General features: G+C 53.6%; 1 protein-coding gene across 1 annotated transcript in view; it reads left to right on the top strand.

Annotated features, from left to right (window-relative positions):
- The window catches only part of LOC129840428 (parathyroid hormone 2 receptor-like), a 91,836-nt gene that overhangs the window by 24,622 nt on the left and 51,721 nt on the right, over positions 1-15,493 (top strand). Inside the window, exons 8-9 of the mRNA XM_055908317.1 lie at positions 51-111; positions 539-605. Coding sequence (XP_055764292.1) covers positions 51-111; positions 539-605 — 128 coding nt within the window. The remainder of the gene's footprint in view (positions 1-50; positions 112-538; positions 606-15,493) is intronic.

The following is a 15,493-nucleotide window of genomic DNA, read 5'->3' as shown; positions in this document are numbered from 1 at the left end:
CCGAAGATCTTAAGATCGCAGTAAGCAATCATTGTCCTCTCTAATTACAGGTGTCCCTGCTCTCTTCGTCGCCGCCTGGGCTGTTGTCCGGGCAACGCTGGCAGACGCACGGTGGGTGAGAGTGACACGCCGCCCCCTCCTTCACCTACCATATCCGTGTTCCACATACGCCTCCAGCAACACACTTTTTAAGTGGAGGAGCCCATGGCAGCATTGCAGGAGCCTGCTGAGATGAACTCTGTGCATCAGCTGTCTAGGCTCTCCGTAATCATCTGGTTTGGAAACAGGATCTCCCCGAGGTGTTGCAGAACTCTTGTTCTCATTCAGTCAGCCGCCTACTTGCCTTATTGTTGCAGCTGCACACCTTTGCCTCTTCTCACATCCGCTGTGCGTGCGGAGCGCCCCGAGTCTCTACACTTTTGTTGCACCTCGACATGCACTGTTTTGAGAGCAGTGAGGAGCTCCTGCAGTACAAATGTACTCTAATCTCTCTCTCTCTTCTCTCTCTCTCTCTCTCTCTCTCTCTCTCTCTCAACAGATGCTGGGAGTTAAGTGCGGGTAACATTAAATGGATCTATCAAGTTCCCATCCTTACAGCCATTGGTGTAAGTGACTTCAATTGCAGTATAATACATGAAAATGCCTCTCCCCAATTCATCAGTTATTGCCAATGAGGCGAGAATCCGGTCATTTGCATCCATTACTAGAAAGTTACATTGCTGACTCCTATCTTGTTTTTTAAAAAAGCGTTTTATTCTTAGTACAGCTGAATTCATGTTCAGATTTTAGCAACTTGTGGTCAAGCTTATAGCTTAGCTTGCTCTGCACATCTCCACAACTGGAGTCTCTGGGTGAAGTTCTTATTTCGGGAGATAAAATAAAGACCAATAAGAGAGAAGTTGAACGCCAGGTGCCAAGAAATGCTGACATACAAAAAAGAAGTGCTGGTCCTCACAAAGATCTGGTGGCTTTTTATCATGCATAAACTACTTGCTGTAGCTCCCAGACTGTAACTCTTGTTATGTATAATACTCTTGAAGAACTCAAATCCGAAGAGAGGTTTTCATCTGCTTTTCTCTTGGCCAGAAGTTTTCAATCTGCCCCTTGGAAGAGTGGAGTGACACCTTGCTCCCTGGTGTATACCTGTCCCTGCTCCCTAGTGGCCTAGTGACTCCCTGGTGTACAGTATACCTGTCCCTGCTCCCTAGTGGCCTAGTGACTCCCTGGTGTACAGCATACCTGTCCCTGCTCCCTAGTGGCCTAGTGACTCCCTGGTGTACTGCATACCTGTCCCTGCTCCCTAGTGACTCCCTGGTGTACAGTATATCTGTCCCTGCTCCCTAGTGGCCTAGTGACTCCCTGGTGTACAGCATACCTGTCCCTGCTCCCTAGTGACTCCCTGGTGTACAGTATATCTGTCCCTGCTCCCTAGTGGCCTAGTGACTCCCTGGTGTACAGTATACCTGTCCCTGCTCCCTAGTGACTCCCAGGTGTACAGTATACCTGTCCCTGCTCCCTAGTGGCCTAGTGACTCCCTGGTGTACAGCATACCTGTCCCTGCTCCCCAGTGACTCCCTGGTGTACAGTATACCTGTCCCTGCTCCCTAGTGGCCTAGTGACTCCCTGGTGTACAGTATACCTGTCCCTGCTCCCTAGTGGCCTAGTGACTCCCTGGTGTACAGTATACCTGTCCCTGCTCCCTAGTGACTCCCAGGTGTACAGTATACCTGTCCCTGCTCCCTAGTGGCCTAGTGACTCCCTGGTGTACAGCATACCTGTCCCTGCTCCCTAGTGACTCCCTGGTGTACAGTATACCTGTCCCTGCTCCCTAGTGGCCTAGTGACTCCCTGGTGTACAGTATACCTGTCCCTGCTCCCTAGTGACTCCCAGGTGTACAGTATACCTGTCCCTGCTCCCTAGTGGCCTAGTGACTCCCTGGTGTACAGTATACCTGTCCCTGCTCCCTAGTGACTCCCTGGTGTACAGTATACCTGTCCCTGCTCCCTAGTGGCCTAGTGACTCCCTGGTGTACAGCATACCTGTCCCTGCTCCCTAGTGACTCCCTGGTGTACAGTATACCTGTCCCTGCTCCCTAGTGACTCCCTGGTGTACACTATATCTGTCCCTGCTCCCTAGTGGCCTAGTGACTCCCTGGTGTACAGTATACCTGTCCCTGCTCCCTAGTGGCCTAGTGACTCCCTGGTGTACAGTATATCTGTCCCTGCTCCCTAGTGGCCTAGTGACTCCCTGGTGTACAGTATACCTGTCCCTGCTCCCTAGTGACTCCCTGGTGTACAGTATATCTGTCCCTGCTCCCTAGTGGCCTAGTGACTCCCTGGTGTACAGTATAGCTGTCCCTGCTCCCTAGTGGCCCAGTGACTCCCTGGTGTACAGTATACCTGTCCCTGCTCCCTAGTGGCCTAGTGACTCCCTGGTGTACAGCATACCTGTCCCTGCTCCCTAGTGGCCTAGTGACTCCCTGGTGTACTGCATACCTGTCCCTGCTCCCTAGTGACTCCCTGGTGTACAGTATATCTGTCCCTGCTCCCTAGTGGCCTAGTGACTCCCTGGTGTACAGCATACCTGTCCCTGCTCCCTAGTGACTCCCTGGTGTACAGTATATCTGTCCCTGCTCCCTAGTGGCCTAGTGACTCCCTGGTGTACAGTATACCTGTCCCTGCTCCCTAGTGACTCCCAGGTGTACAGTATACCTGTCCCTGCTCCCTAGTGGCCTAGTGACTCCCTGGTGTACAGCATACCTGTCCCTGCTCCCCAGTGACTCCCTGGTGTACAGTATACCTGTCCCTGCTCCCTAGTGGCCTAGTGACTCCCTGGTGTACAGTATACCTGTCCCTGCTCCCTAGTGGCCTAGTGACTCCCTGGTGTACAGTATACCTGTCCCTGCTCCCTAGTGACTCCCAGGTGTACAGTATACCTGTCCCTGCTCCCTAGTGGCCTAGTGACTCCCTGGTGTACAGCATACCTGTCCCTGCTCCCTAGTGACTCCCTGGTGTACAGTATACCTGTCCCTGCTCCCTAGTGGCCTAGTGACTCCCTGGTGTACAGTATACCTGTCCCTGCTCCCTAGTGACTCCCAGGTGTACAGTATACCTGTCCCTGCTCCCTAGTGGCCTAGTGACTCCCTGGTGTACAGTATACCTGTCCCTGCTCCCTAGTGACTCCCTGGTGTACAGTATACCTGTCCCTGCTCCCTAGTGGCCTAGTGACTCCCTGGTGTACAGCATACCTGTCCCTGCTCCCTAGTGACTCCCTGGTGTACAGTATACCTGTCCCTGCTCCCTAGTGACTCCCTGGTGTACACTATATCTGTCCCTGCTCCCTAGTGGCCTAGTGACTCCCTGGTGTACAGTATACCTGTCCCTGCTCCCTAGTGGCCTAGTGACTCCCTGGTGTACAGTATATCTGTCCCTGCTCCCTAGTGGCCTAGTGACTCCCTGGTGTACAGTATACCTGTCCCTGCTCCCTAGTGACTCCCTGGTGTACAGTATATCTGTCCCTGCTCCCTAGTGGCCTAGTGACTCCCTGGTGTACAGTATAGCTGTCCCTGCTCCCTAGTGGCCCAGTGACTCCCTGGTGTACAGTATATCTGTCCCTGCTCCCTAGTGGCCTAGTGACTCCCTGGTGTACAGTATATCTGTCCCTGCTCCCTAGTGGCCTAGTGACTCCCTGGTGTACAGTATACCTGTCCCTGCTCCCTAGTGACTCCCTGGTGTACAGTTTATCTGTCCCTGCTCCCTAGTGGCCTAGTGACTCCCTGGTGTACAGTATACCTGTCCCTGCTCCCTAGTGACTCCCTGGTGTACAGTATACCTGTCCCTGCTCCCTAGTGACTCCCTGGTGTACAGTATACCTGTCCCTGCTCCCTAGTGACTCCCTGGTGTACAGTATACCTGTCCCTGCTCCCTAGTGGCCTAGTGACTCCCTGGTGTACAGCATACCTGTCCCTGCTCCCTAGTGACTCCCTGGTGTACAGTATACCTGTCCCTGCTCCCTAGTGGCCTAGTGACTCCCTGGTGTACAGCATACCTGTCCCTCCTCCCTAGTGACTCCCTGGTGTACAGTATACCTGTCCCTGCTCCCTAGTGACTCCCTGGTGTACAGTATACCTGTCCCTGCTCCCTAGTGACTCCCTGGTGTACAGTATACCTGTCCCTGCTCCCTAGTGGCCTAGTGACTCCCTGGTGTACTGCATACCTGTCCCTGCTCCCTAGTGGCCTAGGGACTCCCTGGTGTACAGTATATCTGTCCCTGCTCCCTAGTGGCCTAGGGACTCCCTGGTGTACAGTATACCTGTCCCTGCTCCCTAGTGGCCTAGTGACTCCCTGGTGTACAGCATACCTGTCCCTGCTCCCTAGTGGCCTAGGGACTCCCTGGTGTACAGTATATCTGTCCCTGCTCCCTAGTGGCCGAGTGACTCCCTGGTGTACAGTATACCTGTCCCTGCTCCCTAGTGACTCCCTGGTTTACAGCATACCTGTCCCTGCTCCCTAGTGACTCCCTGGTGTACAGTATACCTGTCCCTGCTCCCTAGTGGCCTAGTGACTCCCTAGTGTACAGCATACCTGTCCCTGCTCCCGAGTGACTCCCTGGTGTACAGTATACCTGTCCCTGCTCCCTAGTGACTCCCTGGTGTACAGTATACCTGTCCCTGCTCCCTAGTGGCCTAGTGACTCCCTGGTGTACAGCATACCTGTCCCTGCTCCCTAGTGACTCCCTGGTGTACAGTATACCTGTCCCTGCTCCCTAGTGACTCCCTGGTGTACAGTATACCTGTCCCTGCTCCCTAGTGACTCCCTGGTGTACAGTATACCTGTCCCTGCTCCCTAGTGGCCTAGTGACTCCCTGGTGTACTGCATACCTGTCCCTGCTCCCTAGTGGCCTAGGGACTCCCTGGTGTACAGTATATCTGTCCCTGCTCCCTAGTGGCCTAGGGACTCCCTGGTGTACAGTATACCTGTCCCTGCTCCCTAGTGGCCTAGTGACTCCCTGGTGTACAGCATACCTGTCCCTGCTCCCTAGTGGCCTAGGGACTCCCTGGTGTACAGTATATCTGTCCCTGCTCCCTAGTGGCCGAGTGACTCCCTGGTGTACAGTATACCTGTCCCTGCTCCCTAGTGACTCCCTGGTTTACAGCATACCTGTCCCTGCTCCCTAGTGACTCCCTGGTGTACAGTATACCTGTCCCTGCTCCCTAGTGGCCTAGTGACTCCCTAGTGTACAGCATACCTGTCCCTGCTCCCGAGTGACTCCCTGGTGTACAGTATACCTGTCCCTGCTCCCTAGTGACTCCCTGGTGTACAGTATACCTGTCCCTGCTCCCTAGTGACTCCCTGGTGTACAGTATACCTGTCCCTGCTCCCTAGTTACTCCCTGGTGTACAGTATACCTGTCCCTGCTCCCTAGTGGCCTTGTGACTCCCTGGTGTACAGCATACCTGTCCCTGCTCCCTAGTGACTTCCTGGTGTACAGTATACCTGTCCCTGCTCCCTAGTGGCCTTGTGACTCCCTGGTGTACAGCATACCTGTCCCTGCTCCCTAGTGGCCTAGTGACTCCCTGGTGTACAGTATACCTGTACCTGCTCCCTAGTGACTCCCTGGTGTACTGCATACCTGTCCCTGCTCCCTAGTGGCCTAGTGACTCCCTGGTGTACAGTATACCTGTACCTGCTCCCTGGTGACTCCCTGGTGTACAGCATACCTGTCCCTGCTCCCTAGTGGCCTAGTGACTCCCTGGTGTACAATATACCTGTCCCTGCTCCCTAGTGACTCCCTGGTGTACAGTATACCTGTCCCTGCTCCCTAGTGGCCTAGTGACTCCCTGTTGTACAGTATACCTGTCCCTGCTCCCTATTGACTCCCAGGTGTACAGTATACCTGTCCCTTCTCCCTAGTGGCCTAGTGACTCCCTGGTGTACAGCATACCTGTCCCTGCTCCCTAGTGACTCCCTGGTGTACAGTATACCTGTCCCTGCTCCCTAGTGGCCTAGTGACTCCCTGGTGTACAGTATACCTGTCCCTGCTCCCTAGTGACTCCCAGGTGTACAGTATACCTGTCCCTGCTCCCTAGTGGCCTAGTGACTCCCTGGTGTACAGTATACCTGTCCCTGCTCCCTAGTGACTCCCTGGTGTACAGTATACCTGTCCCTGCTCCCTAGTGGCCTAGTGACTCCCTGGTGTACAGCATACCTGTCCCTGCTCCCTAGTGACTCCCTGGTGTACAGTATACCTGTCCCTGCTCCCTAGTGACTCCCTGGTGTACAGTATATCTGTCCCTGCTTCCTAGTGGCCTAGTGACTCCCTGGTGTACAGTATACCTGTCCCTGCTCCCTAGTGGCCTAGTGACTCCCTGGTGTACAGTATATCTGTCCCTGCTCCCTAGTGGCCTAGTGACTCCCTGGTGTACAGTATACCTGTCCCTGCTCCCTAGTGACTCCCTGTTGTACAGTATATCTGTCCCTGCTCCCTAGTGGCCTAGTGACTCCCTGGTGTACAGTATACCTGTCCCTGCTCCCTAGTGGCCTAGTGACTCCCTGGTGTACAGTATATCTGTCCCTGCTCCCTAGTGGCCTAGTGACTCCCTGGTGTACAGTATATCTGTCCCAGCTCCCTAGTGGCCTAGTGACTCCCTGGTGTACAGTATACCTGTCCCTGCTCCCTAGTGACTCCCTGGTGTACAGTTTATCTGTCCCTGCTCCCTAGTGGCCTAGTGACTCCCTGGTGTACAGTATACCTGTCCCTGCTCCCTAGTGACTCCCTGGTGTACAGTATACCTGTCCCTGCTCCCTAGTGACTCCCTGGTGTACAGTATACCTGTCCCTGCTCCCTAGTGGCCTAGTGACTCCCTGGTGTACAGCATACCTGTCCCTGCTCCCTAGTGACTCCCTGGTGTACAGTATACCTGTCCCTGCTCCCTAGTGGCCTAGTGACTCCCTGGTGTACAGCATACCTGTCCCTGCTCCCTAGTGACTCCCTGGTGTACAGTATACCTGTCCCTGCTCCCTAGTGACTCCCTGGTGTACAGTATACCTGTCCCTGCTCCCTAATGACTCCCTGGTGTACAGTATACCTGTCCCTGCTCCCTAGTGACTCCCTGGTGTACAGTATACCTGTCCCTGCTCCCTAGTGGCCTAGTGACTCCCTGGTGTACTGCATACCTGTCCCTGCTCCCTAGTTGCCTAGGGACTCCCTGGTGTACAGTATATCTGTCCCTGCTCCCTAGTGGCCTAGGGACTCCCTGGTGTACAGTATACCTGTCCCTGCTCCCTAGTGGCCTAGTGACTCCCTGGTGTACAGCATACCTGTCCCTGCCCCCTAGTGACTCCCTGGTGTACAGTATACCTGTCCCTGCTCCCTAGTGGCCTAGGGACTCCCTGGTGTACAGTATATCTGTCCCTGCTCCCTAGTGGCCGAGTGACTCCCTGGTGTACAGTATACCTGTCCCTGCTCCCTAGTGACTCCCTGGTGTACAGCATACCTGTCCCTGCTCCCTAGTGACTCCCTGGTGTACAGTATACCTGTCCCTGCTCCCTAGTGACTCCCTGGTGTACAGTATACCTGTCCCTGCTCCCTAGTGACTCCCTGGTGTACAGTATACCTGTCCCTGCTCCCTAGTGACTCCCTGGTGTACAGTATACCTGTCCCTGCTCCCTAGTGGCCTTGTGACTCCCTGGTGTACAGCATACCTGTCCCTGCTCCCTAGTGACTTCCTGGTGTACAGTATACCTGTCCCTGCTCCCTAGTGACTTCCTGGTGTACAGTATACCTGTCCCTGCTGCCTAGTGGCCTAGTGACTCCCTGGTGTACAGTATACCTGTACCTGCTCCCTAGTGACTCCCTGGTGTACAGCATACCTGTCCCTGCTCCCTAGTGGCCTTGTGACTCCCTGGTGTACAGCATACCTGTCCCTGCTCCCTAGTGACTTCCTGGTGTACAGTATACCCGTCCCTGCTCCCTAGTGGCCTTGTGACTCCCTGGTGTACAGCATACCTGTCCCTGCTCCCTAGTGGCCTAGTGACTCCCTGGTGTACAGTATACCTGTACCTGCTCCCTAGTGACTCCCTGGTGTACTGCATACCTGTCCCTGCTCCCTAGTGGCCTAGTGACTCCCTGGTGTACAGTATACCTGTACCTGCTCCCTGGTGACTCCCTGGTGTACAGCATACCTGTCCCTGCTCCCTAGTGGCCTAGTGACTCCCTGGTGTACAATATACCTGTCCCTGCTCCCTAGTGACTCCCTGGTGTACAGTATACCTGTCCCTGCTCCCTAGTGGCCTAGTGACTCCCTGGTGTACAGTATACCTGTCCCTGCTCCCTATTGACTCCCAGGTGTACAGTATACCTGTCCCTTCTCCCTAGTGGCCTAGTGACTCCCTGGTGTACAGCATACCTGTCCCTGCTCCCTAGTGACTCCCTGGTGTACAGTATACCTGTCCCTGCTCCCTAGTGGCCTAGTGACTCCCTGGTGTACAGTATACCTGTCCCTGCTCCCTAGTGACTCCCAGGTGTACAGTATACCTGTCCCTGCTCCCTAGTGGCCTAGTGACTCCCTGGTGTACAGTATACCTGTCCCTGCTCCCTAGTGACTCCCTGGTGTACAGTATACCTGTCCCTGCTCCCTAGTGGCCTAGTGACTCCCTGGTGTACAGCATACCTGTCCCTGCTCCCTAGTGACTCCCTGGTGTACAGTATACCTGTCCCTGCTCCCTAGTGACTCCCTGGTGTACAGTATATCTGTCCCTGCTTCCTAGTGGCCTAGTGACTCCCTGGTGTACAGTATACCTGTCCCTGCTCCCTAGTGGCCTAGTGACTCCCTGGTGTACAGTATATCTGTCCCTGCTCCCTAGTGGCCTAGTGACTCCCTGGTGTACAGTATACCTGTCCTTGCTCCCTAGTGACTCCCTGTTGTACAGTATATCTGTCCCTGCTCCCTAGTGGCCTAGTGACTCCCTGGTGTACAGTATACCTGTCCCTGCTCCCTAGTGGCCTAGTGACTCCCTGGTGTACAGTATATCTGTCCCTGCTCCCTAGTGGCCTAGTGACTCCCTGGTGTACAGTATATCTGTCCCAGCTCCCTAGTGGCCTAGTGACTCCCTGGTGTACAGTATACCTGTCCCTGCTCCCTAGTGACTCCCTGGTGTACAGTATACCTGTCCCTGCTCCCTAGTGGCCTAGTGACTCCCTGGTGTACAGCATACCTGTCCCTGCTCCCTAGTGACTCCCTGGTGTACAGTATACCTGTCCCTGCTCCCTAGTGGCCTAGTGACTCCCTGGTGTACAGCATACCTGTCCCTGCTCCCTAGTGACTCCCTGGTGTACAGTATACCTGTCCCTGCTCCCTAGTGACTCCCTGGTGTACAGTATACCTGTCCCTGCTCCCTAATGACTCCCTGGTGTACAGTATACCTGTCCCTGCTCCCTAGTGACTCCCTGGTGTACAGTATACCTGTCCCTGCTCCCTAGTGGCCTAGTGACTCCCTGGTGTACTGCATACCTGTCCCTGCTCCCTAGTTGCCTAGGGACTCCCTGGTGTACAGTATATCTGTCCCTGCTCCCTAGTGGCCTAGGGACTCCCTGGTGTACAGTATACCTGTCCCTGCTCCCTAGTGGCCTAGTGACTCCCTGGTGTACAGCATACCTGTCCCTGCCCCCTAGTGACTCCCTGGTGTACAGTATACCTGTCCCTGCTCCCTAGTGGCCTAGGGACTCCCTGGTGTACAGTATATCTGTCCCTGCTCCCTAGTGGCCGAGTGACTCCCTGGTGTACAGTATACCTGTCCCTGCTCCCTAGTGACTCCCTGGTGTACAGCATACCTGTCCCTGCTCCCTAGTGACTCCCTGGTGTACAGTATACCTGTCCCTGCTCCCTAGTGACTCCCTGGTGTACAGTATACCTGTCCCTGCTCCCTAGTGACTCCCTGGTGTACAGTATACCTGTCCCTGCTCCCTAGTGACTCCCTGGTGTACAGTATACCTGTCCCTGCTCCCTAGTGGCCTTGTGACTCCCTGGTGTACAGCATACCTGTCCCTGCTCCCTAGTGACTTCCTGGTGTACAGTATACCTGTCCCTGTTCCCTAGTGACTTCCTGGTGTACAGTATACCTGTCCCTGCTGCCTAGTGGCCTTGTGACTCCCTGGTGTACAGTATACCTGTACCTGCTCCCTAGTGACTCCCTGGTGTACAGCATACCTGTCCCTGCTCCCTAGTGGCCTAGTGACTCCCTGGTGTACAGTATACCTGTCCCTGCTCCCTAGTGACTCCCTGGTGTACAGTATACCTGTCCCTGCTCCCTAGTGGCCTAGTGACTCCCTGGTGTACAGCATACCTGTCCCTGCTCCCTAGTGACTCCCTGGTGTACAGTATACCTGTCCCTGCTCCCTAGTGGCCTTGTGACTCCCTGGTGTACAGTATACCTGTCCCTGCTCCCTAGTGGCCTTGTGACTCCCTGGTGTACAGTATACCTGTCCCTGCTCCCTAGTGGCCTAGTGACTCCCTGGTGTACAGCATACCTGTCCCTGCTCCCTAGTAGCCTAGTGACTCCCTGGTGTACAGTATACCTGTCCCTGCTCCCTAGTGGCCTAGTGACTCCCTGGTGTACAGTATACCTGTCCCTGCTCCCTAGTGGCCTAGTGACTCCCTGGTGTACAGTATACCTGTCCCTGCTCCCTAGTGGCCTAGTGACTCCCTGGTGTACAGCATACCTGTCCCTGCTCCCTAGTGACTCCCTGGTGTACAGTATACCTGTCCCTGCTCCCTAGTGGCCTAGTGACTCCCTGGTGTACAGTATACCTGTCCCTGCTCCCTAGTGGCCTTGTGACTCCCTGGTGTACAGCATACCTGTACCTGCTCCCTAGTGGCCTTGTGACTCCCTGGTGTACAGCATACCTGTCCTTGCTCACTAGTGGCCTAGTGACTCCCTGGTGTACAGTATACCTGTCCCTGCTCCCTAGTGGCCTAGTGACTCCCTGGTGTACATTATACCTGTACCTGCTCCCTAGTGACTCCCTGGTGTACAGTATATCTGTCCCTGCTCCCTAGTGGCCTAGTGACTCCCTGGTGTACAGCATACCTGTCCCTGCTCCCTAGTGGCCTAGTGACTCCCTGGTGTACAGCATACCTGTCCCTGCTCCCTAGTGGCCTAGTGACTCCCTGGTGTACAGTATATCTGTCCCTGCTCACTAGTGGCCTAGTGACTCCCTGGTGTACAGTATACCTGTCCCTGCTCCCTAGTGGCCTAGTGACTCCCTGGTGTACATTATACCTGTACCTGCTCCCTAGTGACACCCTGGTGTACAGTATATCTGTCCCTGCTCCCTAGTGGCCTAGTGACTCCCTGGTGTACAGCATACCTGTCCCTGCTCCCTAGTGGCCTAGTGACTCCCTGGTGTACAGCATACCTGTCCCTGCTCCCTAGTGGCCTAGTGACTCCCTGGTGTACAGTATACCTGTCCCTGCTCCCTATTGACTCCCAGGTGTACAGTATACCTGTCCCTTCTCCCTAGTGGCCTAGTGACTCCCTGGTGTACAGCATACCTGTCCCTGCTCTCTAGTGACTCCCTGGTGTACAGTATACCTGTCCCTGCTCCCTAGTGGCCTAGTGACTCCCTGGTGTACAGTATACCTGTCCCTGCTCCCTAGTGACTCCCAGGTGTACAGTATACCTGTCCCTGCTCCCTAGTGGCCTAGTGACTCCCTGGTGTACAGCATACCTGTCCCTGCTCCCTAGTGACTCCCTGGTGTACAGTATACATGTCCCTGCTCCCTAGTGACTCCCTGGTGTACAGTATATCTGTCCCTGCTTCCTAGTGGCCTAGTGACTCCCTGGTGTACAGTATACCTGTCCCTGCTCCCTAGTGGCCTAGTGACTCCCTGGTGTACAGTATATCTGTCCCTGCTCCCTAGTGGCCTAGTGACTCCCTGGTGTACAGTATACCTGTCCCTGCTCCCTAGTGACTCCCTGTTGTACAGTATACCTGTACCTGCTCCCTAGTGGCCTTGTGACTCCCTGGTGTACAGCATACCTGTCCTTGCTCACTAGTGGCCTAGTGACTCCCTGGTGTACAGTATACCTGTCCCTGCTCCCTAGTGGCCTAGTGACTCCCTGGTGTACATTATACCTGTACCTGCTCCCTAGTGACTCCCTGGTGTACAGTATATCTGTCCCTGCTCCCTAGTGGCCTAGTGACTCCCTGGTGTACAGCATACCTGTCCCTGCTCCCTAGTGGCCTAGTGACTCCCTGGTGTACAGCATACCTGTCCCTGCTCCCTAGTGGCCTAGTGACTCCCTGGTGTACAGTATATCTGTCCCTGCTCACTAGTGGCCTAGTGACTCCCTGGTGTACAGTATACCTGTCCCTGCTCCCTAGTGGCCTAGTGACTCCCTGGTGTACATTATACCTGTACCTGCTCCCTAGTGACACCCTGGTGTACAGTATATCTGTCCCTGCTCCCTAGTGGCCTAGTGACTCCCTGGTGTACAGCATACCTGTCCCTGCTCCCTAGTGGCCTAGTGACTCCCTGGTGTACAGCATACCTGTCCCTGCTCCCTAGTGGCCTAGTGACTCCCTGGTGTACAGTATACCTGTCCCTGCTCCCTATTGACTCCCAGGTGTACAGTATACCTGTCCCTTCTCCCTAGTGGCCAAGTGACTCCCTGGTGTACAGCATACCTGTCCCTGCTCTCTAGTGACTCCCTGGTGTACAGTATACCTGTCCCTGCTCCCTAGTGGCCTAGTGACTCCCTGGTGTACAGTATACCTGTCCCTGCTCCCTAGTGACTCCCAGGTGTACAGTATACCTGTCCCTGCTCCCTAGTGGCCTAGTGACTCCCTGGTGTACAGCATACCTGTCCCTGCTCCCTAGTGACTCCCTGGTGTACAGTATACATGTCCCTGCTCCCTAGTGACTCCCTGGTGTACAGTATATCTGTCCCTGCTTCCTAGTGGCCTAGTGACTCCCTGGTGTACAGTATACCTGTCCCTGCTCCCTAGTGGCCTAGTGACTCCCTGGTGTACAGTATATCTGTCCCTGCTCCCTAGTGGCCTAGTGACTCCCTGGTGTACAGTATACCTGTCCCTGCTCCCTAGTGACTCCCTGTTGTACAGTATATCTGTCCCTGCTCCCTAGTGGCCTAGTGACTCCCTGGTGTACAGTATACCTGTCCCTGCTCCCTAGTGGCCTAGTGACTCCCTGGTGTACAGTATATCTGTCCCTGCTCCCTAGTGGCCTAGTGACTCCCTGGTGTACAGTATATCTGTCCCAGCTCCCTAGTGGCCTAGTGACTCCCTGGTGTACAGTATACCTGTCCCTGCTCCCTAGTGACTCCCTGGTGTACAGTTTATCTGTCCCTGCTCCCTAGTGGCCTAGTGACTCCCTGGTGTACAGTATACCTGTCCCTGCTCCCTAGTGACTCCCTGGTGTACAGTATACCTGTCCCTGCTCCCTAGTGACTCCCTGGTGTACAGTATACCTGTCCCTGCTCCCTAGTGGCCTAGTGACTCCCTGGTGTACAGCATACCTGTCCCTGCTCCCTAGTGACTCCCTGGTGTACAGTATACCTGTCCCTGCTCCCTAGTGGCCTAGTGACTCCCTGGTGTACAGCATACCTGTCCCTGCTCCCTAGTGACTCCCTGGTGTACAGTATACCTGTCCCTGCTCCCTAGTGGCCTAGTGACTCCCTGGTGTACTGCATACCTGTCCCTGCTCCCTAGTGGCCTAGTGACTCCCTGGTGTACAGTATACCTGTCCCTGCTCCCTAGTGGCCTAGTGACTCCCTGGTGTACTGCATACCTGTCCCTGCACCCTAGTGGCCTATCGACTCCCTGGGGCTCTTACTCGGCCACCAACACTCTGACTGACACCACTAGCTCAGTCTCAGAAGAGATAAATACATTTGCATCTCTTTCAGTACTATTGCTCTTAACCGGCCGCATGAGGTGGACCAAGGACTTAGGTTCTCCTAATGAAATCAAAGTGGACTACAGGTTACTGTCTTTTGATTCAAATGCAATCTCATCCAAACCTTTGATACAAGTTCAATGATATCACGGTAGAAATGTCACGATTAGAGATAATGATGAGGGAGTCAATTTGATACGCTGCGTATCGAGGCCCAGAATCTTGTTTCTTCATTGAGTCCAAAATGACAGAGGGTTGGAGTGGGGGTTGAAACCTGGTATCTGGTGGTGAGAGGAATATGTTTCACTGCCGGGAGCAAGACCACCGTCACTGCACAGTTATTTTCTTCTCTCCAGACTCCAGAGAGTGAGAATGTCAAAGCAGTCAGTCAGACCTTTGAAATGATGTGCTGATAGAGCCTCTCCCTTCTAGTATTATTAGTGGATTTAGTTCAGGAGGAGTTTCAGAGGACCGACTGACTGGCGGACCTACTCCTCAGGGACCCAGTGCAGATCCAGCTGCAGGCTCAGCCTTCAGTTGTCTCTGTCATATTTCATCTGTGAGGAAATGCTGCAAAATAGAATATATTTGATTGCTCAATAGGGTTGTAAAATTCTGGTAATTTTCCCAATATTCCCTGGTTTTACCAAAAACCTGGTTGGAGGTTTCTGGTTTTCCCTTATTTTACATCCTGATTCAGAATAATCCAACCAGGATTTCTAGAAAACCTGGGAATTTTGGGAAAATAATCCGAATTTTCTCTATTTCCCAACCTATTAAGTGACAGTGCAACATGTGAAATTGTAATAGATTCACATTGATTTCATGTTATTTGATGTCTGCATTTGTCAGTTCTGGCCCATTACAATACATTTGGACCATAAGAACATTGATGCAATGAGACAATCTGACCATGTCACCTACAGAACGGTAGAACTACTACAATGAGACACAATGAGACAATCTGACCATGTCACCTACAGAACGGTAGAACTACTACAATGAGACACAATGAGACAATCTGACCATGTCACCTACAGAACGGTAGAACTACTACAATGAGACACAATGAGACAATCTGACCATGTCACCTACAGAACGGTAGAACTACTACAATGAGACAATCTGACCATGTCACCTACAGAACGGTAGAACTACTACAATGAGACAATCTGACCATGTCACCTACAGAACGGTAGAACTACTACAATGAGACAATCTGATCATGTCACCTACAGAACGGTAGAACTACTACAATGAGACAATCTGACCATGTCACCTACAGAACGGTAGAACTACTACAATGAGACAATCTGACCATGTCACCTACAGAACGGTAGAACTACTACAATGAGACACAATGAGACAATCTGACCATGTCACCTACAGAACGGTAGAACTACTACAATGAGACAATCTGACCATGTCACCTACAGAACGGTAGAACTACTACAATGAGACAATCTGACCATGTCACCTACAGAACGGTAGAACTACTACAATGAGACAATCTGACCATGTCACCTACAGAACGGTAGAACTACTACAATGAGACACAATGAGACAATCTGACCATGT

Source organism: Salvelinus fontinalis, chromosome 41 (assembly GCF_029448725.1).
Source record: "Salvelinus fontinalis isolate EN_2023a chromosome 41, ASM2944872v1, whole genome shotgun sequence".
Lineage (NCBI taxonomy): Eukaryota > Metazoa > Chordata > Actinopteri > Salmoniformes > Salmonidae > Salvelinus > Salvelinus fontinalis.
Note: the sequence above shows the minus strand (reverse complement) of the source record. Positions and strands in the feature narration are given on the sequence as shown.